This window comes from Diprion similis, chromosome 2, assembly GCF_021155765.1.
Source record: "Diprion similis isolate iyDipSimi1 chromosome 2, iyDipSimi1.1, whole genome shotgun sequence".
In the NCBI taxonomy this organism is placed as follows: domain Eukaryota; kingdom Metazoa; phylum Arthropoda; class Insecta; order Hymenoptera; family Diprionidae; genus Diprion; species Diprion similis.
In genome coordinates, this window is record NC_060106.1 from 21309557 (window position 1) to 21334182 (window position 24626).

Genomic DNA, 24626 nt, shown 5'->3' on the forward strand with positions numbered 1-24626 from the left:
GATGTGCATTCTTTATATACAAAGTAGTAAAGGCCGTTACTCTATGCGCTAAAAATTATATGATTCTGGTGATATTTTTCTATGCAACTTTATGGGAATTATTATTGTAGGAAATAAATTAATTAGCGTTTCTTACATGACATAATGATAACAGTTTTTGAATTGCGATTGAAGGAAGAAAAATCAAACAATGGAAACTGCTAGAATCAGAATCATGCTATCCAAATAGAAGTCTAACGAACAAGAAGATGGTCACTTTTGTTTATCATGCTCGGAGCCAGGTCCAAAGTATTTGATTTAATAAGATTACTTAACATTCGATAACGATGTGCATATATTTACAGAAGTGCGAGGTGACCGATAAATCAATTTTAGGTTTTTGCAATAAAACTGTACAGCGTTAATATGCACCGTAGTGAATTTTGGGAAGTTGGGTTTATTTACGGACTCGTATAAACTGTGGTAGGATAGAATAGGAAGGGGTATCGTAATACGCACGATGTACAAATCACTGATGCTGCTTGTACTACAAGCAGAATGACGGCTACCTTCATGTACGCGATCACCGCTTCACAAGGCCGTAACGTCACTCTCGTCTGTGGCTATGTGACTATTACATTATAACGATTAAAAAGAACGATACTCCGTAATTCAACAGGTTCAATTTGTGGCCCTGGTTTAGTGAAATAAATCGACGGACTTGAATTTGCATGTCCCAATTTGAGGTAAGAATTTGTTGTGTACTCATACTATGTAAAACTATTATGAGCTCATTCGAATTTTTATGTATTTCGATAATAATAATCAGATCTGAAATATGAGAGACCGCGAGTCACGGACCTCGTTTCGGTCAAGTTCATTACTTTCTGTCTTACGTTAACCATTAATTAATCTACGATTTGCTGCGTTGAAATCTTGTAGATAGGTGTTAAATTCTATACGTCTACGAAAATTGGATTTCGAGGATAGAACTTGTCTTCAATTTTCTCATATGTTCATCGTTCTCGTAGCTGATAGTTGGGCTGAGATATTCGAATGTGGCGAATATTCTTCTGAATCTTGACCTCTGGCATAGTTCGTAACTCAAACATGGTTATTATTACTTCACTGTTTCTTCTATCATTCAATATGGTAACCAAGGAAAGGAGAGTAAAGAGGAGGAAATCTAAAAGGGGACAAGCCAGCAATATTTCACAACCTATTTACACAAAAATCCAATCGCGTCCCTTTTACAAACTTTTGGCCATCACGTGTTACAGCTGTGACTTCCATAGATAATTCACTATAGCTTCACTAAAACACGTGATAAGCAGCTCCGATGATACGAAGTAAAAGTCACCATGGTTCGAATAATACGGGTTAATCGTGAACTTGCGCAAAACGAATTGGAATAATCGAATGTTTTATATTGTACAACAAATTATGAATACTTTAAAATTGTAAATTTAAAGTAACTAATTCAAATATCCATTTTTTCCTTACCATTTCTAGACTCTGAGAATTATATATTAAGATGATACATCTCACCGTGGCCTCCATCGTACCCATCGCGTTGACAATTCTGCATGTATCTGCTCTGAGTAAGCTTCTTTCACATGAATTTTATATTTATATATTTTATTTATTCTATTTTATAAATACATATTTTATCATGATAATTATGATGGTAATAACCGTTGATTAATGAAAATGAAAAATCATTGTTATAGAGCCAGAAATTACACAGCCACCGACCAATGGGGTGACTGTAGATGGGAAAAGTGTTCGGATTCCCTGCCGCGTATCCGGTGTTCCGGAACCTGAAGTCAAATGGTTCAAAAATGGCCAAGAACTCACAGCAGGCAGATACCGCATCCTTGAATCCGGGGATCTTGAAATTGATAATGTCCACTTCGGCGATGCTGGGACCTACAGATGTAACGCATTAAACAAATTTGGCAGTGAGGAAGCCTCCGGTAATCTTGAGGTGAAAGAACACACGACCATCACCGATGAACCGGAAGACTACGAAGTTGCTGCTGGATCTACAGCAACATTCAGGTGCGTTACTTTTATATTAAAGAAACAAATAATCGCCATTTCTGCCCAACTAGTCCAGAAGTTTCTATTATTTTATTATATTCGATTATCACAGTATCTGATTTAAATAACTAAATTAAACTTTATCGCAGATTTCAGTTTAAACTAATCAAATCTGTGTTCCAGATGTAATGCTGTGACAGATTTAAGTTTGTCACTGATTATTGACTGGCTGCGTAACGGAGAGCGGATAGATTTTGGCACTGAGCAGAGGTTTATTATGGCCAACGATTATTCATTGACCATTACAAAGACTATAGACTCAGATTCTGGAACATACACATGCGTCGCTCGTACAGAGCTAGATGAAGCAAAAGCTGAAGCTACATTAATGGTCCAAAATGTGCCGGAAGCACCTCGCTTAGAGGTAGTAATGTGCGATATACATGAAGCCAACGTCCAATGGGTCCCTACAGGTGACAATAGAGCTCCCATCCTTCGATACACCATCCAATCTAAAACCAGTTTGAACAATGACACGTGGGTGGTTATAAAGGACGATATTCCGGCCACAGCGCAAAACTACACCGTACCGCTGACACCCTGGGTCGAAAAGGCCTTCCGTGTTTTGGCGTGGAACAAAATAGGTAAATAAGACATCAATTGTTGAATTTAATCGCTCCTCGTATACGATTGAGGAGTGGATTTTCATCGAGCTTTACTTGAGCACAGGGGTGTCGTTACCATCGCAATCCAGCGAGGCTTGTGTCACTCCACCTGATGTCCCTCATATGAACCCGAAGAACGTTAGAGCTGCGGGAACAAATCCTCATAATATGGTCATTAGATGGACCGTGATGCCTCGGACAGATCGTAATGGGCCAGGGTTCAAGTACCGAGTGTTCTATAAGCGTGATGCAGACGGCGCAGAATGGACTGTTACAGATATAAACAACTGGAAATTGCACAAACTCCAGATAGACAATCTGCCGACTTACCAGCGGTACAAGATCAAAATTATCGCCATTAATGACCTGGGAGAGTCCAGGATAGCGGCGAACGAAGTCTTCGGCTACTCGGGAGAGGACGGTGATTATCGGTTCCCACTGCGTTTTTAATTAATGCAAACGACCATGTTTAAGCCGTCGTAGATTTTTTTTATCCAACCAATTTTTGTCTCGGTTTACTTCTTACACAGTGCCGCAACAAGCTCCGGGGAACTTCACGCTGTTAAATGTAACCGGAAGTACGAGTGCATTATTCTCATGGAGCCCTGTACCAGAAAAGTCGATTAGGGGAAAATTTCGGGGTTATAAAATCCAGACGTGGACAGACAAGAATACGGATGAAAATATAACCGAGATTCATGTGAACAAGGACAGGACCAGATTTCTGTTTCAAAAATTGGTGCCATTCAGCAAAAACTACGTGAGGATTCTTGCCTACAATAAAAGGTACGGATGAACAGAAAAGTTGTAACGAAATCGTGATGACCAGCTTCTTGATTCAGCTTTTTCAATCATCTCGGATAGGTACTACGGCCCACCGTCGGATACGCTGAGCTTTGAAACACCTGAGGGAGTTCCAGGAATGGTCCAATCGTTCGACGCAGATCCTCTGGGATCTGGCGCGCTCAATTTAACCTGGGCAAAGCCTGAACATCCCAACGGAATTCTCACCGGGTATAGAATTTACTACGAAACCGTTTCAGGCACAGATTTGGGTCCCATTCGGGAGATGAGACCGTCCGTCACGGACCCAGAAGCGACTAGTGTCGAGCTACATGGGTTGTTACCAGAAACTACCTACAGAATTCATATTCGAGCCACGACAAGAGCTGGGGAAGGTGAACAGTAAGTGTTGTTGGCAAAATGTTATTACACTGATATGTATATTGAGTTAAGAATCATTCGACTACACTTTTATAATTTCATTTCGCTTTTTCAACCATTTTTCAGATACTTTATCGAACGATCAACAGACGGCCCAGACACAGAAGATTATTATGACGAATAAGTCGCTCAGAATTTTCTGCCAATTGGTGCCTTCATCTGTCTGAAGGGGGAATAATTATAATAATGATTTTTTAGGTATACGTTTTAAAAGAATGTATTTGTTTTTCTTTCAATTAACAATGGAATATAAACTTAAAATATTGGCTTTCCCAGTTTCAACTTGTCAAAAATTGAACCTCCTAAGATTTACTGTAAACATTATGTGTTGAACTTCGAATATCGATGGAACCGTAGTTTACAGGCATGCGTAAAAGTAAGACTTTTAAATTTTTGCTACTGAATGTGTGACGGAAAAACCTCACGGCTGCAGAAGATATTTTGTGACCAGATAGCGAATTATAATTATCTGAAAAACTAGCTAAATGAAGTAACAATAAAAATACTTGTTAAATAATTGAGCGACAAATCCAATTTACTGCAATGTTCTCGACAAGCTTGTGAATCCATGTTTTCCGTACGATCATTTGTGCAGTCGACCAATTTAAGTACGAAGCAAGTAGAGAGCTGCTTTTGCGTGTGATTTTGAATCCTTACGACGACTAGATGAAACGCTCATCGAAGCACAGCGACGTGTCAAGCGATTCGTGGCACGTAATGACGATTTTCAACTATATCGACGAAAGTACACTGCAACATCGAAATAGACCGAGCATAAGAGCAAAGGATAAGTCATTTGAGCTCTCTGCGTCTGCGAGAGTTAATCGTTAAACTAGTTGCAGTTTTTTTCTACTACATACGAACGAGTTGATTGCACAAAATCTACTGACTTTTCGAACTTTTACAATTGATTTTTTTTTTTTACTACTTTCAAATCTCCAAAAACTAACAGTTACAATATATTAAGATGGAACATCTCATCGTGGCCTTAATCTTATCCTTCGAGCTGATTACGGTTCTACAAGTATCTGCGCAGAGTAAGTATACAGATACAATTTATACTCGTTTTACGATACAAATTGAAAATGCAAGCTTGACGTTCGTTCTCATTTCATATCTATAGTCGAGAAACGCGGAATAACCATTTATAGAGGAAAAATCTGCAAGAATTTTTTACAGAACGGAACACGTAATGAAACTTAAATAATGATTCAAATATCAAAGTATTATGTGTGCTTGCAGCTACTATCAGACCAGTAATTTATCTTCAACGTAGCTATAGTTCTCGGTTCTTTCTAATTCAGAATTCAACACAAATAGACATCCAATAATACAAGTTGATAACGCAGCGGTGACACAGTTGTTTGCTGTACTTCTTGACCCCGAATGATTACATTTATTTACAGTACAATATCCACCAAAAATAACGAAGCAGCCGCCAACAAATGAACAGTTCTTTCAAACCGCTGAACCAATGGTAAAAGGCAGAGATCTTATCCTAGAATGTGAGGCTGAAGGCAACCCTGCGCCAACGTAAGTTAAAAATATCTGCACCTAATGGATAAGAAGGAAACTTTTCCATAGAAACTTTCCATCGATTAGCTAGAACCGGTCTCCAATTTAATAAAACTGGGGACTATAATAAACCGCCATTACTATTAGACTAAAATTAATTCAATCATCAGGTATCGTTGGAGAAAAAACGGAAGACATTTCGAGTGGCAAACGTACGCAATTCACATCTCACAGCGACCTGGTAAAGGAACATTGGTAATATCGAAACCGCGAGCCGAAGACGTAGGTCAGTATCAATGCATAGCCGAAAACGCTTTGGGAACCGCAATATCGAATTCGGTATTCATGCGAAAAGCGGAGCTCGACTATCCGAAAGACATCCAATCGGCCATAATGACTGCAAACGAGGGAGACCCATTCAAACTGACTTGCCAGTCTCCAACCGGACCACCCAAGCCACTGATATACTGGTTGAAACGGTATCCAAACGGAAGTACAGCCTTGATCAACGATTCCAGAATGACCACCGATCCTGAGGGAAATCTTTGGTTCACTAACGTGACTAGAAACGACGCTTCGGACATGATTTCTTACATTTGTGCAGTCAGTTCGGAGTTCAAGGCCGAGTACAAGCTGAGTCCTCCTGTCTTGTTAAATGTTGAGCGAACGGGATTGCCAGCAAATAATAATACACGAGAGCCAGTACAGCAGTACGTTACCATAAAGAATAAGGCTGCTTTACAAGGTAGAACAGTGGAACTGTACTGCATTTTTGACGGCACTCCTGTTCCGCAGACAGTGTGGAAGAAAAATGGTGAAATATTGGAAAGCAGCGAGCGGATGACGGTGAGGAACGACGGAAAATCGTTGTTCATAAGACATGTTGTATTCGAGGATGAGGGAACGTACACTTGCAACGTATCGAATGGAGTCGGCGATCCAAAGTCGTACTCGATTAACCTCCAAGTCCAATCTTTTCCTTATTTCACTGTCGAACCAGAAACCATAACTGCAGTGGAGAACGAGAGCGCGGAGTTTAGGTGCGATGCTGGTGGTGTTCCTGGGCCTGAAATCAGGTGGATCCATAACGGGAGGCCTGTTCAGGAGTCGACGTATAATCCGAGAAGGAAAGTATCTGCGAATTCGATTGTCATTGAGAACCTGGTCAGGAATGACACTGGGAACTACGGATGTAACGCTACGAACTCTCTAGGTTATGTTTACAAAGACGTTTTTGTTAACGTCTTGGCTTCGACACCAGAACCTACACAACCGCCGACGACTACGGAAGAAGCGAATATATAGAACAATTAACAAATGTATGAAACAGAAACATCATGATTGAGTTTATTTTGAGAATAAACTTTACCCTTCCCAGTACCGCTCTATTTGTAATATAATATAAAGAGATTTCCTGAAACCAGTAAAAACTTTTCTTGCGATACATTTTTTACTAACGACACTATTGATGGCGATGCAGGCAGTTACAGAGTGCATGGAAAATTAATTCTTGTATCGCTATAATTGTGCAGCCAGTTATCCTCGCGATGTCAATAACTGCTCCTCTCACCTTAATCACGATTTCCGGCTACCAAATAAACGCCGCATCGTTGAATGGGTCATGCGAGAAATTGGCAAATTGGTGACACTGAAGTCGTAATTAGGGGGGTGGAGGGGGGAATTTTTTTACGACGCACGTACAGTAGATATTAACATCACGGACAGAGTGACAGTGCCTGGTTTGTCCTGAGCTTGATCGTCGTTTCGTAAGAGCAGGGTACGAATTTCGTCTACAATTGATTAGAAAGAACGTGAAGATTCGTTCTGTGGTTTTGATTTTGCGAGTTTATGTAGCAAATTTGGTTTCTTACGAGCGGATTTGAGGTAAGCGTTTGTTCGATGGTGTCTATGATTATCCCGGGTGAGATTCCATATCAAATTCCTAATAAAATTCAAGTGCATAGCCTCGATGTATTTAACATTGATTAATTATTCCAAGTTCATAATTTTTCAAGCAATGCACTGCATCGTCAACACTGAAAATAAGTCAAACTCAAGTTGCCCTCATCCTTATACAGGATTTTACTCTCTGTTGAAATTGACGAAAATTCGATATTTATGAAATTCTTCGTTTCTGATCGTTTGCGTTCGAACTCCCAGAGAAGGATTTTAAATAAAATACAGAAATAAGCAATCACGTGATAAAAACGTATATTAAATTCTGAATTTATGCATTCGTGTACCGTTCAATAATTGGCACGATTCTAGATGAATTACCAGAGTTTGAAACTAATTATATATGCATTAATTTTTTTATCGTAATCTACTGGCTTAATTAATTAAAAGTTATAGTTATTATTATATAAATACAAAGTAGACCTGCTGGGACATTATGATTAATTCAATTTTTCTAACAGTGTATCTTCAGAGCAACACTGATCATCTTGTTGAGCATCTAGTTGGAATGCTCACATTCCAAGCATCTCTTTTGTTCTATTAACAAGAAGTCGGGTATTGAATAAATTTCTTTTATTTACCCTCCACACCTAACCAATACCAGTTAATCAAAGTACAACTTATTAAATCCTGAGAAGTTTACGTTTGAGCTTAATTTATGCATTCGTCAATGTTTTTAGCATTCCGTTTTCATTCCATACTACCAATCCTACACCAGGATAATGCGGTTCGATGTGGTCTCAACCGTGCCCCTTGCACTGGCGATTCTGAGAATATCTGTGTTGAGTATGTCCTTCTGAAACTTGGAAACTATACTTTCCTACACAGAGAATCGATCAGAGACAAAATTAATATCGAAGTACTATGCATGCTTGCTTGGCCGCGTTTATTGCCAGTTAATTAATTTCACTTCGACTCAGCCGTAGCTCGCTTTTTAACTTTGTTATACTAAAAGTTTAAATTTATATCGACTTCATGATGCCAGGTCCACAAATTACACAGCCACCAATCGATCAGACGACTGTCATTGGAAAAACCGTCAGGTTTACCTGCCGTTTTGTAGGTGGTTACGAACCTCGACTCGAATGGCGAATACAGAGTTGGACATTATGGGGACACAGATTCTCCACCCTTAACTCCGGCGACCTCGAAATTAGAAATGTCGACGCTTGGAATGCGCACACCTACACATGTCACGTATTCAACAGCTTTAGCTCTGTTGAAGCCTCTGCTACTCTCGTTGTGAAAAATAAAACTATCATTGTTGAGAAACCTGAAGACTACGAAGGCGCTATCGGGTCTACGGCAAGGTTTAGGTGCGTTACTGTATTATTAGAAAGAAAAAAACTGACAAATAGTCGTCAATTTTTCCCAAATAGTCCATGAACTTTCATTCCGTTAAAAGATCTAAAAATCGATCATCTAGGCCTATTTAAGCATGGATTGAATAAAAACCTCTCTTCACTTTTCAGTATGAACAATTGAAATCTGATGTGTTTCAGGTGTATCGCTGTATCAGATTCAAGTTTGAAACTGAGAATCGACTGGCTGAGAAGTGGAAAGCAAATAGATTTTGAAACGGAGTCAAGATTCGTCAAGAGCAATGATAATTCCTTGACAATTACAGAGATCATAGCATCGGATTTAGGAACGTACACTTGCGTGGCTAAAACAGAGTTGGACGAAACAAGGGCTGAGGCTATATTGATGATTCAAGAAGTGCCAAGACCTCCTCGCCTGAAAGTGGTTAATTGCAGAATAAACGAAGCCGACATCCATTGGGTCCCTACAATGAATAGCAACGGTGCTGCCGACATTCTGCGGTACACCATACAATTTCAAACTAGCTTTAGTCCCGCGAGATGGGAAATTGCTCGAGACAATGTTTCAGCCTCCGCCCAAATCTACACCGTGCCTCTATCGCCTTGGACCAAGTACAAGTTTCGAGTTGTGGCCTGGAACGAAATAGGTATGGTATTTGGTCGATTATACCATGGTTCATGTCAAGTGTTCGATGAGTTTTATCCCAATTGACTTGTGATGCTTTACAGGAGCTTCGTTACCATCGTCACCCAGCAAGGTTTGTGCCACTCCACCAGATTTGCCTCACAAAAATCCCGACAATGTCAGAGGCGTGGCAGCTAAGCCACAGGGATTTGTGATTCGATGGGCCATGATGCCCGAGATAGAGCACAATGGGCCAGAATTCAAGTACCAAGTGTACTTTAAGAAAGACATACCCGGCACGGATTGGACAAGGCTGGGTAACAGTTCAAATGACTTCAGCATTTTAATTATGGATTTAAAACGTTGAATGTCATTTTTCATTTTCCATTTGAAATTTGAAATAGAACTGGAGAAAGCATTTTCATCTGTCCATTTGAATGACGTTTTATAAGCATTGATTCTATTTTCGATTTCGAAAGCATTTTACCCAGTCCTGAGAATGGTTAATTCTAGCTATACTCAACTGGACTGTAGAACAGATTCGGGTAACGGATCAGCCACCCAACCAGCGATATAAGGTCAAAGTTACTGCCATGAATTACCTCGGAGAGTCCTGGGCAAGGCCTACTGAAATCATAGTCGACTCTGCAGGTGCATGACAACGGTAAGTAATTATTGGTTTACGCTACGATTCATGAAAACGTGATTCATTCCTATTTTTCTAGATATTCCAACCTGAAAATAGGATTTTTTCATTACACAATAACACTAATACCTTCAATATTACCTCGTAAATAACTTGCCGTCTAACTATCAATTAATTTATAAACAACAGCCTGGAAATTTTTTTTTCCTCAATATCGAGTATACGTATAGTACTTTGTATGAGAACAAGTTTGTTGCTTTGACAAACTCTAAAGTTCAGTCTTATTCCCGAAATTCCCTAACTTTTCGCCGACTTTTACCTACTATAAGAAATTTCCTGAGTTTTCCCTGTTTTCCAGATTTTTTCCATATAATAAGTACAGGTTTGTTATTCGTACTAAGAATAATTAAGTTTTTGGTACTTTTCGAACTTATTCCCCGTAACTTTTTCAACTATTTTCTAGCTATTTCGTTGTGAAGCGATCAACGCTGAGTGACAATGCAAAAGAAGCTGACGATTTTGTTGACTATTGAGTCGAGTGAAATTTCTCAGTCTGTGGATCGTGATTGAAACGTTGACGACACATGATTCAAGTAGCAAGATTTTTTAAATAATACTTTTTACTCTACTTCTGATCCGAATGACAATTTCCGGCTATAAGCGCAATGGCGTCATTGAATGAGTCATGCTGGAAATTGAGAAATTGGTGGTACTGGACTCGTAATTAGCTATGATTAATTATAATAGAAAATAAAATAGAAGAAGGAGAATGAGGCACTTTTGTTTTCAATCGATTTTATGACTTGATTCGAGAAACTTATATTCATGTGGCAGAGTTTGAGGTGATGACTTTTTCTATACTCTCTGCAAAATAATTATCGCTTATAGTTGAATGTATTATACATGTATATTATTTATTTAATGTTTGTCAATTACATTAGTTTTCGTCTAATAAAGAGTTCGTCTGCGATTTGCTGTTATAGTGCAATTTCACATCAAGTTGTAACGAGGTTCGACTTCACAACGTCAACGTATCAAAAAATGCAGAAATTGCTATTTGTCAACTTTAGAATTGTTGTAAGAATGTAGTAAACAGCCGATGCTTAGTTTTCCGTGTTTTTTATGGAATACACTAGTTCGTAATCCCTAAATCCCGATTCGATTCTGATTCTGATGAAAACAAAATTGAATTTTGAAATATAGATCATGTGTGCGTTGGTCATGAGAACATAACTATATTAAAATATAAGTAAATCATTCAACGATTGGCAAGTTTCGACAAGTCAACTACCAGGATTAATCGAATCTAATATGTGCATTGATTTTTAGTGTTAGATATAGATAGATAGCGAATAGATCAGAGAAAACTATTAAAGTATATTTCACAATAACTACTATGAGGTCATTAATTTACGTTATGAAATTAAACCAACCATAATCTCATTTAAGATCCTGCGAATCCATGTCTCTGCAGTGTGATTCTTCATTTCAAACGCGATGTGGGAAGCGGCTCTTATGCATGTGAGTTTCAATTCCCATGACGACGATGCGAAAAGCTTATCAGCTATCCATGCGGCATGGTCGCGTATCAAGATAAAAAAATCCGATATCAGGTTCTACTTGTTTTTATATCAGTTTCCAATTGTAACCGTTCAACGTCGTCATTTTGCGTTGTCACAATAACCAACGAAACTCGAGAAATGTTACCAAATTTACTTGCTGTAAAATCGGTGCATCGTCAGGTGCGTCTAAACGAAGTTCTGGCCAGACTCGAGAACGCAAAGACTCAGCACGAGATACTGAAGCCACCAAAATCCTCGATAGTACCAGGATGCAGACACTGCAGGATCAGAATGAAGAATTCATGCGGGAGGAAAGTTTTTCCTAACGCATCGCGATACAAGCCAGTCTTCATAGCGAAGTTAGAGCTTTTTGTAGAAAAGGAACTGAACCGCATTGAGAAAGGGTCAGAATGCCGTGAAGTTGGCTGCGACCATCTTCTTTGCGAGCAGAAAAAGCTGGACGCAGAATTGGCGGTATACAAATCAGCGTTCGAGTTACTTCTGACAAAGATAACGACTTTCAAGCCCATCTTGTCGAGGATAAAATCAACTTACGACAAGTGCATCGAGGTCAGAGAGGACAGGATGAAGCTGATGGAAATAGTGTCGTCGAAATTGGATGCGTTCAAAAAAACGGTGGAGAAAAAAATCGACACGATCGAGCGAACGGGGACGGGAAAAGTTGGCGCGTTAATGAGGGAAAAGTCCTGCTTGACGGAAACCGTTGCAAAACTTAAAGCAGACCTCGAAGAGAGTGGCGCGAAGATAAACAACTTGAGGGAGGAATTGCTCGAGTGCGAGGAGAGGGAAATCCGAAGAATCGTTAACCAACGGAGGCAAAATATTGAGCCATCCTCTCGAGGCGCCAAAGGTAAATAAAAAAGGTAAAACAAAGCTGTGCTGAGAGTAACGCCGTTGCTGAGAGAGTCGTTCGGTTTAAATTGTTGAAGAAACAAGGATGGGACGACAGACGACGCAAACTCGACGGCTCGACGAAGATCCCGTTTTGATGAGCGTTTGCTTGCAACGAGCGAGGAAGGACCTCAGCTCTGCTCATCGGAAAATCGCCGAACTCGAGGACACCTTCCGTGAAGTTGTGCCAAAATGGGAACTCGAACGGCTGGAGAACAGACACCAGGCTTTTGAAAGGGAATATCGAAACCTCTCACAGGAGTTCGAAGCTCTCAACAAAGAGCACGAGGCACTCAAGTGTAAGGGAGCACAATAATTAGTTTTACTCGTTTAGTTAGTTGCTGTGGAAGCTGATTGGTCTTATTAATCATGTCAAGGACATCGGAATGGTGCGATTGTTAGAGTAGGAGATTTTTTAAACTTTGAATTGTCATTCGTGAAGAGACTGAAGTTAGTAACGTTGACGTAACGAAACATGAAGGTGGAACTAAGGTAATCGAGTTTTCAAAACATAAATAGCAAAATTACGTTTTTTTACGGAACGTAGATCATTTCAATAACGTTACCAACTTCATCTTCAACATTCATCTAAGCGTACGAAAATGAATGCGATGGGATCATAATATTCTTGAATAAAGATTAGAAAAATAGAGCTATTTAAAAAGTGCGACTAGAAGCTAATCAGGATAAATCAGAATGAGGCAAACAAGATGGATTTCTCCGTGCGAAAAATGGTTGAATAATAACATGACGTTTATAATGTTTTTAACACACTGAAAAGTGTTTACGCGGGATTCTCTTTCATCGGGGGTAACTAGATTAGCTTTAGAAGCACTTTTCCAAACATATGTTTGTTTAGTCATGTTTTCGTTTCAACAGATTTTTGACCAGGTCTCACGCGTTATTTTAAAATCATTTCAGTGAACTTTGAGGTGGTTCGAGAGCAAAAGAACAGCCTAAGAGACCGCTGCAAAATATTGGCACACACAAACACACCGAGGCCGGATTGGTCCAAGTAGGTAGACAGGAGGATATCCATGCCTGCCTGATCAATCCACATGCATGCAAAATATGTGCACAAGTACAGTCGATGCGCGAGCTAAGTACGCGGTTACAATTATAGACTCACTCACTCACTCGGTCAGAGGTCTAATTACGTGATTACGGCCGTGAAACGTTGAAACAAGGCCGATTTATCAGTATAATTGTATTTCGCCGCTGACTGCACTTGCTCGGACGTCGACTATGCAACTACAGAGATCTGCAGGTGCACGCAGTTTATCAGGGGTAGTTCCGAAATCGCTAAATTCCGATTTTTTTCGTGGCGAAACTTAAAGTAAAGAGATAAAAACTTTAATGAAATGTCAAAGTTTCGGATAGTCCGAAACCCGACGCTTAAAGCTCCGAAAGTGCGAAAATGAGAAAATTGAAAAATCTGAAACATCGAAATTCCGAATGATAGAAAGTTTTCAGTTCCGTCAATTTCTGGCTTGGTGAAATTTCGCCATTTTGATCTTTCTTCGTTTTGGATTTACGATATTTTTACGCTTGAAATCCTGATGATGGTGATCCTGATTTTCGGTTTTTCTGAATTTTTCGCACCCATTCATTGAGTAAACCACGCTGTGTGAGTATATTTTAATTTTTGAAATTTCGCTCTATCGAAACTTTATTTTTCGGAACTTTGTTCCATCGTAACTTGAATTTTCGTAACTCTGCATTTCGGAACTTTGAGCCGTTGGATTTCCGACGATTCGAAACTTTGTTGTTTGGTAAAAGTTTGATTTCTTTACCCCGAGTATTGCCACAAAACAATTCGAAATTAGACGATTTCGTCACTTCTCAAATTCGGGACTTCAACTCCACCCCGTTTATCAGACCTTGGGTTAAAACCGAATCACTTCGTGAGTCTGTCGAGTAATTTCACTCTCCACATTTCCCACCATCCAAGCAAATATTCTGACCGATTGACTCAACTTTACAAACCATTCAGAATCCTCGGGTGTTGGGAATCGTGAAAAGTGAAATCACATAATCAACCCCCTGGAGACGCCATCGTCTCGTTTAACGCACCTGACGATGATCTGAAAATTCTAATATACCAACACCGTGTGTGATAACCTAGATGCGGACAGTTCATTCAAGGCGGAGTTCAACGCTGGAGGGACATAACAGCGAAGAAATCAAGCGAAGATCGACTGACCATTCTTTTATCGGAATTATGCGGGGTGGCGAGTGCCGAGAACGACTACTTCGTAGGTCAAGGTACCGACCCGTCGGTCCCGGTATTTCTCCGGTACAAGGGTAAGATGAAGAACCGTAAATTGGGCCGCAGGGAAGTGAGCATCCTGATAAACGACATCTGGAAGAACAGGATGGGTTCGGACATGGGGACACCGATGGGCGAATACGTACTCAAGTACTTCTCCGAAAGGTATCACATATCGCTGCTCAGGTACGAGTGGATTTATAATCTCTACTACGCCTGTCAGCGTCTCGTGTACGACGACCAGATTGGACTCTTTTGGAACATACTCTGGGGCAACGTCGTCGAGGAGGCTTATCACGCCCCGAGGAAGGAGTTCGTCCTCCTCAAAAGGATGATGGAGATGCGGATGGAGGATAAGAAAATAGTAAATTTCCCACCGTGGTAGGCGTAAAAGAGCTGCGACTCAATGGAAGTCGAACAGACTTTGAATGATCGCATAGACAGATGTTGGTTCTGTACTATAACCGAGAGATTCATTCAACGGTTTATCGCGAAATCGATTTGAGATACGCAGCTCTTTTCGCACATCTTCTCCCGGGTTTTTGACGTTTTTATGTAACGAAGGTAACAACTCGATCATTCATTTTCAGAACGCACTGCTCGCTCAGGACTTGATGGACGTAATGGACGTCATGTACCCCCAGAAAAGCAATCGAGACATCGAAAACATCGTTTACGCGGCAGGGAAACAGCTCGGGATAGATCCTTCGACCGAGGCATTTGACGTGGGAAAATTATTCGCACAAGTACGTAAAAATTGATAAAAGAAACTCCTGCAGTGGCTATTAGGGTGGTCCTTATTTAGAGCGTCGACGAATTTTTCTCGTTCCATCCCGTAAATCAGCTTCGAATAATTAAAAAAACAATTGCCTAATTTTTTCATGTTCTGTAAATGCTACTATCTGAAAAAAATTTACATTGTCATACCAGCCAATCTAAACGAATTGCACAGCCTCGAAATCTACTGCCTTTTTTTTAAAGGAAAGTGCAATTCGTCAAGATAGGCTGATATGACGATGTGAATTTTCTTTCAGAAATCCTTGCAGTTACAGATTTTTTTTTAACATTATTACTCTTGCAATACAATATACAAGCGGACTCTATCTTCGAGTTGAGGTAAAAATCTGAAAAAATTAGACAATTGCTTTAGAATTATTTGAAGTTGTTTTGCGGGGTGGGGGGGACATAGATTCATCAAAATTTTCTTTTTATCGAATTGAACAGACCGAGGAAGGATGGGAGCGCGGTGATTTTGCCAGAGAATTAGCTCGTCAAATGAAGCAGGAAATAACGGAATTCGGCAAGGGGATTTTGCACAGTGTAAATATATACGATAAAACGAGCGAGGTGACGGTGGAAATGCTTAAAAAGGGGTTCATGGAAGTCGACGAAGATATACGTGCGTAAAATTTTCCGTCTTCAAAGTCTTCGTTGGTATTCGTTGCTACCCTAATCCAGCCATCATTACTTCTCACTTGGTTTCCTCTTTTCCAGCTCAGAATCTGCTCACGCAGCACTTAAAGTGGATTTACAAGGTTCAAGACCTCAGCAAAGCTAAACCCATGGTGAGCAGCGCAATAGTAAGACAAATGTTAAACGGCTACATAAGGCGAAGTCAGCCGAAAAATCATCGCAGAAACTAACGACACTCGCATTGCCATGTAATATGTTCTATGAATAAATTATGTAAATTATTGCATTTTTGGTATTACACCTATAGAAGTATAGGTATTCGTTTCAAAAACAAATCACTAACCATTGATTGCTTTGAGATAATCGTTATTATTGTTGTCGCTGTTGTTGTTGTTGTTGTTGTTGAAAAATATTTTATATATACACAATAATTTTTTATTTTTGTTTGTTGCTTTCTCTCTGTGTCGGGTATAGCTAACATAATAATTTAAAAAATCTATACGTAATACAAAAAAAAAAGAAAAAACAATCTTAAAAATGTAGTTGTTTGGTTTATTGTTGCAAGTAAACTTTGAAATTTTTCTTCGGTCAATTTTTTTTAAATTATCGTATTAAATATGAATATTTAGGTTTGCATGAATTATATTTCAAGTAGTATATAGATAAGTCTAAATGTTAGTTATTGTTGAAATTTTCAAAGTTCATCAGGCTATCGTCAGTTATACATACAGTAGTGATTCTAAGTGTATAAGATTCTGTACAAAGTGTTTTGCGCCGCTAACATCATGAAAAACTAAAATTAAGTAGCAGGATAAGAAAAGATAAAGAGCAGCGCACTTTCCACAGCTACGTTTCAGTTTTTCATCATACGGTAACAGCAGCATTAACTTACACCTTCAATATGTAACAATTTCAAGTTAGAATTAAACTTATCAATATAATTTTCTTTCTTTCTTCCTTTTTTCTAATCAACCTTATTCATACTAGATTATAATTCACGGGATGCTCGAGAAAAAAAGAGAAAAAAAAAAACAGCATTTAAAGGAATGCATCAAGTAAAAAGAAAGTAATCCCGTGAATCATAAACCAGCACATGTCTTTAACGTCAAATTTCAGGTTTGAAGCGTTTTAAGAATGCATTTCAAAACGATCCTCTGACTTTATTTTAGTCTATTTTTTTACTCTTTTACCCTCTGCTTATATCATATATGGCCTTAAAGTATTGCATATTACATTAATTAAAAAATAGTTCAACTATTTACGTTAAATACATGGGAATTTTGTCTGTTCAACGACCCCAACTCTCTCAACATTTTTAACTTCCAACTCAGAATGTGAATAATAGACCTGCTCGATAATCATTTGTTAAGCGATCTGAGTTCAATTTGGGGATTGATTTGAAGCTTAAACTATTATCCACAAAGTGAGTCCAAGGAGATAAAACATATAGAGGGAAAATTTGACAGGGCCATTCTGTTGAAGTGACAACAGATGACCGACATGTAAAAAAACATGTATGTCACCCTTATGCCAAGTAATTTAATGTATATTTGACTCGTGTTATTAGTCATTCGTTAATACATGTGTTGCTGACGTTATGCGTATTTTTTTTTAGGTGCAACATAATACACGTCTGTCCATAGGAAATATCAAAGTAAGTTTCAAACGTCGACCATAGGAAGTCCTACTATTTACAAGAAAAATAAAGAATCGTTTTTCAACAAGAATAAATAACTGGAACATATGTATATGCGTGAAATAGAAAAGAGATGCAGGACGACGAGGAGGAGGATGAAAGCTCTTGTAAAAAATAAGAAATGCATCAGCGGCTAAGAGAAGGAAAAAAAGGAATGAGCCAGATCAACGCGAGTTGAACAGTAAGAGAGACAGACGCGTATAGGATATGCAAAATGTATGATACGGATGAAGTCTACGAAACATATTATAATTATTAAGTATATTCATTTGTTTACGCGTTATGTTACAGTCTTTTCTTTGGTAGCGAACCAAAAGCGGATATTACCGTTGCTTTTGTCCCCGTCGCTGAGGACGTGAGCGTTGTTAAGGTAGGTTGAGACAACAATACGGTAGGCTTGACGGAGGTAGGAGCTCCGGTCGCCACCTGATCCCATTTGCTTTTTCTCTTCTTGGCGTCGTCTTCGGCAGTAACAGAAGAATTTGTTGGCCTCTTAGCGGTGCCGGATACAATTTCAATTTTTGTTTTCTCCTTCCTCATTTTCTCAAGCTTGTCCATTTCCGTTTTTTGCACCTTGGCCAGTTCCTCGTAGTACGAATCTTTGCCCCATTTGAAAGGATCGAATCTTTCTGGCGGGTAATTGGTACCTAATTCATTGATGCTACAAAATTGAATAAGTTTTTCGTAAATAGAAGGATTCCGAAAATCTTTTCTCTGTTGTATGACTTTGTTCATGTCCAGACCGCTGCCCTCCATCTTTCTGAACAGTTTAGTTATCTTTTCCTGTAACTCGACAGGGCATTGTCCCTGCGGTTCCGGCGGTATCGTCACTCCGAAAAGGTCTGTCTCGCCATCTGAAATCATATCTCCCTGATGCGAGGGAGACTGCATGGTGGAAGCCAAGGGGGATCTCCCATTTTCAAAGAGCTGCCCCCCGGCGTTAACCACCGCAGTACCCTCGTCATCCGAGACTATCGTGTCATCAAAATATGAAACTAATCTCTGGACTTTGGACGTTACATCCGTAACTAAGGTGGGGGCGTTGGGCAAGTTTGCATTTGACTTGCTATTCGACCCGATGGGGCTATTGGAGGCGGATCGGCCAGATTTGGGACTGGTGAGACCCTGGGGTTGACCAAATTGGACATTTTGCGGGGCAGTAGTCCCCTGCGGGGTGTTCTCCTCTAGATCCTCTTCCACCCCGTCCTCACCCTCCGAGTCGGTATAGGTGGCCGTGAGGGATGCCAACGCAACACTTGGTACAGACATGGTTAGTTGGCTTTGACTGTCCGCGATGCTACCAAGCAATATTTTGTGGGAGAACTCACCGGTGTAGCGTTCCAGCCTCTTTTTTTTTTGTTTTCTCGCTGGGATATTATTTTAGCAGCGCACAACTATTGCGCAACTTGATTAAAGCGTGCCTTGATTTTCGATCCAATATCTCAATCAGTATTCCTGTAACAAGAATAATGCAAAATGTGGATTTGAAAATTCGCCACATATCAGATATTGTCTTATTCCTTATAGACAAATTTGAAAATATTTCTTTCATCCAGAAAAATATTCTTCAACCTTATAAACTTACGACGCGCGACCTGTTCCACCTTCTCTCGTTTTTCAAGGGCTTACGCTATCTCGATACTTTGGAAAATCTGTCTGGTTATTTTGTATATCTTTAAAATAAGAAGTTTTGTGTTAATGTAAACTGGCAAGGTGGAAATGAAAAGGGTTAACGATAATTTCCGATATGCGAATAACTCTGACGACTAAGAATATTTTGTGGTAATTTTTTTTACCAACATTTTCAACGTGCTGTAATACCGACGTTAGCTCACAAATTAACTTTATTTCAAATTATACCTAAATCGCCAGAAATTCACGAAATTGATCTATTAATCGTAGCGGTGGACGAAATCACTGTCCAACATATTCATGGTGAAAATCATTTTCCCTAATCGTAACTTCAAATAAATCCCACGAGCCAGCGTTTCCATCATGAGGTTATACTATTCCTGATAACGCTTGGTGGTCGAATATCTTCAAGTTGTTTTCCCCCCATTGTTTTTTCGTAACTTACTCGGTGGATACTTGACCAATATTAAATTCCGTAGTGAGAGAACGGAGCGAGTAAATTGGGCGAAAAGAGGCCTAATAAGCGAGACACGAAGCGATACGAGGATGATATACGGACGCTCGGTTGGAGAGATTTGAGGTCACACATAAATGACACAAGTGAAAAGTTAGGTTAGGTGGCTTTTAAGAATTCGGGGAATTTTTAATAAACCGGATTAACGACTCACCTGATATATGCCGCATTCAATTTTTCACTCTTCACCGTGTCAGAGCGCACCATCCAAATACAATCAAAACACGGCGTCTTCCTGGCGAATTAATAAATAAATAACGTAACGTTACACAGTCGATCAACGCGCATCCAAGGGCTTTCGCTTTGTTGCGAAAGCGGAAGTGCGCATGCGCGAGTCTTGATCCGGCACTTTGACTCTGCGCAGTCGGAAACGAATCACAATTTATAAATTGCTCATACAATTGAGTGGAAAAAATTTGGCGAAAGTCTTCTCTCTTCAGACAATATTTGAAAAAATCACTGACAAAATTGTAGAATGATCAGAATCACCATCGCTGATATCATTTACTATATCGGTTAGCGAAAGATTTATAGTGAAATAAATGTCAGCTGTTTCACAAAAATGAACTCCGCAACTCTCTTTTGTTTAACGAAATTGTGTAATGAATAAATGAATATTGACATTCGCTCATACAGTCTATAGTGATAAAAAAGTTTACTCAAACAAGACATCCTCGATATTACTCTGAGACAATGTAATTACAGCATGTTTTTTGCATAAATTTCGGCCAAATTCTTCGCGACACAGTGTTGCATTGAATATTGTCAAAACAACTAACTTCAGGTCGTAAAAAATTTTCTTAATATGATCGAAATAAATTCGAAGTTGTTAAACATTACATTTGAATAATCCAGTTCAGAAATTCTTCTTTCACCGAAACGAATCCCTGAACACAATTTTAGTCGAGTCGAAATTTCAAACGACCGAACCACGACAAACTAAACTACCAGAGAGCCAGCCATATGGGAATTGGTCTGTTATAAAAATTGAACAGCAGAGCAGAGCGCCACTTGCGACTACGGATCGCCGTGCCTCTCCCGGCAGCACTCGGAAGCGTTCTACCTGTCAAAACTGGTCAAAACCGGCGAGCAGTCGAATCGAAATAATAACCTATTTTGAAGATTATGGAAACATGCCGTCTGAACACGGGTAAATTTGGACGCAAATTCCGTAAACGACTCTTTATCAAGTAACGTTTCTTGGATAAGTATAAGTACTTTCGTGTAAGGTGCGTCTTTTGTGAGAAACCGATGTCGGCAAATGAAGTTATATTTAAAATAAATGAAATTGTCAACGATACTCCTTCACGCCGGAAGGTTCTTCAACATTTCAATAATATATTTTGACGATAAAGGATAGCCTCGATAATTTCGACCACTGGAAAAAATGACAGTCAAATGTGTTGCTAGTGAAAAAAAAAATCATAGTTAATGAAATGATAGTCAAATAATTTATCGTCAAAAACGAAGATTTCAAAGAAAATTTTCACAGACAATTGATAATTTTGAAGTAGAGTAGAATAGACCTACACAAAATATCTTCCAGAAAGTACTATTATAATTATTTATAATACTTAATCTATTGTTGATATTCGAGTATGATCGTACGATCCGCGTCTATCCGCATCTGAAAATATCGCGGTTGTCATGACAACCCAAGCTTCTTCCAAGGGAGAGTAACAAAGTTCGGTCTCCTCCTTCTAGCCTCCATCCATAGTTCACGTATACAATACACGACATCTTCCATATCTCGCGAAAACTCTGATATATTCTCTGTTATCCCATTGGACGATGCTAATCTATTCCCTATTGCTATTGTCAAAAACATACGTATGTACCAGTGAGTTATATCTTTTAGTAGAAATGGTCGAGAATGAAGAATAACTGCCCCACAGAATGCCCTAATTTACCCTGCCGATGATAGCTCATCAGACACATGCATCGATTGCGAAAGAAATTTAAAAAGCATGTGATAGGATGACTATTAGCCATTTTTACAGAATATACGTTACGATTACACGTGACATGTGATACATCCGTGAGTCACTTAGAGCCACGGTCTTAGATACAGGTCTGGAAACTCCATTGGAGAGGGTAGGTCGCTTATTGAAGCCGTGTTGGTAGTTCACTAGTCGCCACTGGGTTCGCTGCGATCTTATCAACAGCCCCGGCGGGGCCGGGGGGGTCCAGGCGGACTATGGTATTCGCTCACTCATCGTATTTATTGAGGTTATTGTTATCCTGGTAACTCGACCGCAGCGACAACTGGTGGTGCCGCTAGAATCGAAATTTACCCTTGCTAAGCGATACGAATAATTGTGGCTCCCAGCAGAGGAGTTTCCAGACCTGAATGTCAAAGAACATGATACTCACTAGTGAGCAATATGGCGATCGTGAATTCGGGTCACCAAGGCCACGGTGTCTCATCGATAAATTGAAGTGACTCATCGTGTTGGATCAATTCAAATCGTATTAAATATCGAGAAAATCCAGCTTGAAAAAATGAGCTTTTTCGCCAAAGTGTTCGGCGGTAAGAAGGAGCCCACGGCTCCTTCAACGGCCGAAGCGATCCAAAAACTCAGAGAGACCGAGGAAATGCTTATGAAGAAACAAGAATTCCTCGAGACGAAGATCGACGGTGAAAAACAGGCAGCTAGGAAGCACGGAACTGCGAACAAACGAGGTACCCAAAACGACCGAATCACTTATCTCCGTACGATTGGAACCAACCTTGACATTTTTCCATGACACATCACCTGTCATTATACAATGTCAACTACCAGTAATCAGATTTAATGAGGCTTCAAAACCGATACAAAAGCGGTCTATCAACGACATTTTTGTAACCGACTGAAACTTCTTCTTACCGTTACTCTCAATGTGCCAAATGTGCTACAATGTAGCTATTTTCCTACTTACAATTTATTGAAAAATTTGTATTGAATAAATTTATTTTTAGCTGCAATTCAGGCACTGAAACGAAAGAAACGCTATGAAAAACAATTGCTGCAAATCGATGGAACGTTGTCCACAATTGAAATGCAGCGGGAGGCGCTGGAGGGTGCCAATACCAACACAGCGGTCCTGACCACCATGAACAGTGCCGCAGCTGCTCTAAAGGCTGCCCATCAACACATGTTAGTCACACCGATGATCATATAGCTTTAGGACTTAACCTATTCTTGTCTTATCTTAGCTGGGTCAATTTTTTTAATCACTGTATCAAAGCCTGTATCAACATTCATTCTCCCCTCTGCTCTGCAGTATCGAGATTAGTTCAGTTGAAGCATTCTAGACCAAGCTACAGAGAGTTAGAGTACGCATTTTGTGTAAAAAGGAACTATTTTACAAACAATGGCGCAGCTGGTTTTCTTCTAACACTTTTTACATGAAAAAATCTCTGTAGCTTGGCCTATTCCTAAACTCTTCAGTTTGTGCTTAAGTATTATTAGAACCCTTTGGGTTTGCTTTTCAGACTGGAAGATACTGTTTAAAAATTGTTGATTGAAAATTGTAGGATAAGTATCCTGCGATTCTGAGCAAACCATCCGTTTAGCTTTTATAAGCTTTAGTAAGCTAAATTCAGTCACAACTGTAAGTCTACTATGATACAAATCCTCATTTCAGGGATGTTGACCAAGTTCACGACATGATGGATGATATCGCGGAGCAACAAGATGTTGCACGCGAAATTTCCGACGCAATTTCAAACCCGGTTGCCTTTGGCCAAGATGTGGATGAAGATGAATTGGCCAAGGAACTCGAGGAACTCGAACAAGAGGAATTGGACAAAGAGCTGCTCGGAGTTGGCGGAATTGGAACTCCTAGCGAACTCCCAGCCGTTCCTGCTACATCAGTGCCTGCTGCTCCTGCTAAAGCTCGTTCAAGTACGATTTTCTTTAGCCTAGAACAAATTCTGGCACTCAGCCAAACGCTGAGTGAAGAATCCAAACAATATTTCCAACCACTATGCGACTGACTACAGATAATACGAGCATTGTTCAAAGTGTTTGTTTTCGCAGTTTCTGCTGACACCTCTTCTTTCTTTTCAGAAGCCAAAGCCGAAGAAGTCGACGACGATCTAAAGGAATTGGAAGCCTGGGCCTCGTAAAGAAACTAGGGCTATGCTGTGTACACAGAGTAGAACGAAAAAATGGTGAGAAAAAGTTATTGGAGGAAATAAATGCTTTGTAAGGGGAGAAATGCTCTGGATACTGTAAAAATTACTATTCTTGCTGGCATAGGAAATTAGTGAGTCAAAAATGGGTATATTCTACACCCCTACGTCCCTCTATATTTTGACGTGTAATCCTGTTCTACCTGACTCTATCATTGTTAATTGGTAATAAAAAAAGTATACAAAGTGAATGAGATCTATTAATGCATGACACAAACAGCAAATGTTACCTCCAGTAATTAATTTATTTTTTATTCCAGCCGTATAGCTTTCAACTGGCAATGAGAAGAAAGATGTTGCATGTAAGTGAGTCCCAATCGTCATTATAAAATAATTTTTTACATAATATAGATTCCTATAATATGAAAATTTACCAGGATAAATTAAACCAGGCGAAATATTGTTAATTCAACTATTCAAGTTCTAAGGTTTATAATGTTTCTGTACATGGGTCATTCCATGTCAAATCGAAGGGG

The 24626-nt window shown here is 39.5% G+C and overlaps 5 protein-coding genes across 5 annotated transcripts; 4 read left to right on the plus strand and 1 right to left on the minus strand.

The window, feature by feature from the left end:
- The first annotated feature begins 1491 nt into the window (after positions 1–1491).
- On the plus strand, positions 1492–4035 carry LOC124416322 (neuroglian-like). Its single transcript, XM_046897254.1, has 7 exons — positions 1492–1582; positions 1712–2040; positions 2206–2666; positions 2752–3108; positions 3218–3473; positions 3552–3872; positions 3978–4035. The coding sequence occupies exons 1-7, from the start codon at positions 1514–1516 to the stop codon at positions 4033–4035; spliced, it is 1851 nt and encodes a 616-aa protein (XP_046753210.1). The 5' UTR covers positions 1492–1513.
- Positions 4036–4855: 820 nt separating this feature from the next.
- LOC124415233 (neuroglian-like) lies at positions 4856–10030 on the plus strand. Its single transcript, XM_046896415.1, has 7 exons — positions 4856–4948; positions 5318–5444; positions 5597–6678; positions 8362–8698; positions 8885–9351; positions 9434–9646; positions 9843–10030. The coding sequence occupies exons 1-7, from the start codon at positions 4879–4881 to the stop codon at positions 9986–9988; spliced, it is 2442 nt and encodes an 813-aa protein (XP_046752371.1). The 5' UTR covers positions 4856–4878; the 3' UTR covers positions 9989–10030.
- Positions 8606–24120, plus strand: LOC124415056 (charged multivesicular body protein 4b). Its single transcript, XM_046896326.1, has 6 exons — positions 8606–8616; positions 11107–11111; positions 22465–22656; positions 22933–23110; positions 23601–23860; positions 24026–24120. The coding sequence occupies exons 3-6, from the start codon at positions 22476–22478 to the stop codon at positions 24082–24084; spliced, it is 678 nt and encodes a 225-aa protein (XP_046752282.1). The 5' UTR covers positions 8606–8616; positions 11107–11111; positions 22465–22475; the 3' UTR covers positions 24085–24120.
- LOC124414638 (translin-associated factor X-interacting protein 1-like) lies at positions 11676–16380 on the plus strand. Its single transcript, XM_046895641.1, has 7 exons — positions 11676–12408; positions 12488–12748; positions 13371–13464; positions 14575–15082; positions 15309–15464; positions 15943–16117; positions 16213–16380. Exons 1-7 carry the CDS (start codon positions 11676–11678, stop codon positions 16359–16361), a joined length of 2076 nt encoding a protein of 691 aa, XP_046751597.1. The 3' UTR covers positions 16362–16380.
- On the minus strand, positions 17667–20206 carry LOC124414964 (SAP30-binding protein). The gene is made up of 2 exons (XM_046896166.1): positions 20128–20206; positions 17667–19282 (listed from the first exon to the last, which is right to left on the minus strand). Exon 2 carries the CDS (start codon positions 19094–19096, stop codon positions 18113–18115), a length of 984 nt encoding a protein of 327 aa, XP_046752122.1. The 5' UTR covers positions 19097–19282; positions 20128–20206; the 3' UTR covers positions 17667–18112.
- Positions 24121–24626: the final 506 nt, after the last annotated feature.

Bases quoted from the DNA above. Each gene is read 5' to 3' on its own strand.
- LOC124416322 (XM_046897254.1), top strand. From the start codon at position 1,514: ATGATACATCTCACCGTGGCCTCCATCGTACCCATCGCGTTGACAATT. The intron at 1,583-1,711 runs AAGCTTCTTTCA...ATTGTTATAGAG, and splicing joins TGCATGTATCTGCTCTGAGT to CCAGAAATTACACAGCCACC. The intron at 2,667-2,751 runs GTAAATAAGACA...ACTTGAGCACAG, and splicing joins TTTGGCGTGGAACAAAATAG to GGGTGTCGTTACCATCGCAA.
- LOC124415233 (XM_046896415.1), top strand. From the start codon at position 4,879: ATGGAACATCTCATCGTGGCCTTAATCTTATCCTTCGAGCTGATTACG. The intron at 4,949-5,317 runs GTAAGTATACAG...ATTTATTTACAG, and splicing joins TCTACAAGTATCTGCGCAGA to TACAATATCCACCAAAAATA. The intron at 8,699-8,884 runs GTGCGTTACTGT...GATGTGTTTCAG, and splicing joins GGGTCTACGGCAAGGTTTAG to GTGTATCGCTGTATCAGATT.
- LOC124414638 (XM_046895641.1), top strand. From the start codon at position 11,676: ATGTTACCAAATTTACTTGCTGTAAAATCGGTGCATCGTCAGGTGCGT. The intron at 13,465-14,574 runs GTAGGTAGACAG...GTGATAACCTAG, and splicing joins CCGAGGCCGGATTGGTCCAA to ATGCGGACAGTTCATTCAAG. The intron at 15,465-15,942 runs GTACGTAAAAAT...CGAATTGAACAG, and splicing joins TGGGAAAATTATTCGCACAA to ACCGAGGAAGGATGGGAGCG.
- LOC124414964 (XM_046896166.1), bottom strand. From the start codon at position 19,096: ATGTCTGTACCAAGTGTTGCGTTGGCATCCCTCACGGCCACCTATACC.
- LOC124415056 (XM_046896326.1), top strand. From the start codon at position 22,476: ATGAGCTTTTTCGCCAAAGTGTTCGGCGGTAAGAAGGAGCCCACGGCT. The intron at 23,111-23,600 runs GTTAGTCACACC...TCCTCATTTCAG, and splicing joins AAGGCTGCCCATCAACACAT to GGATGTTGACCAAGTTCACG. The intron at 23,861-24,025 runs GTACGATTTTCT...CTTTCTTTTCAG, and splicing joins TCCTGCTAAAGCTCGTTCAA to AAGCCAAAGCCGAAGAAGTC.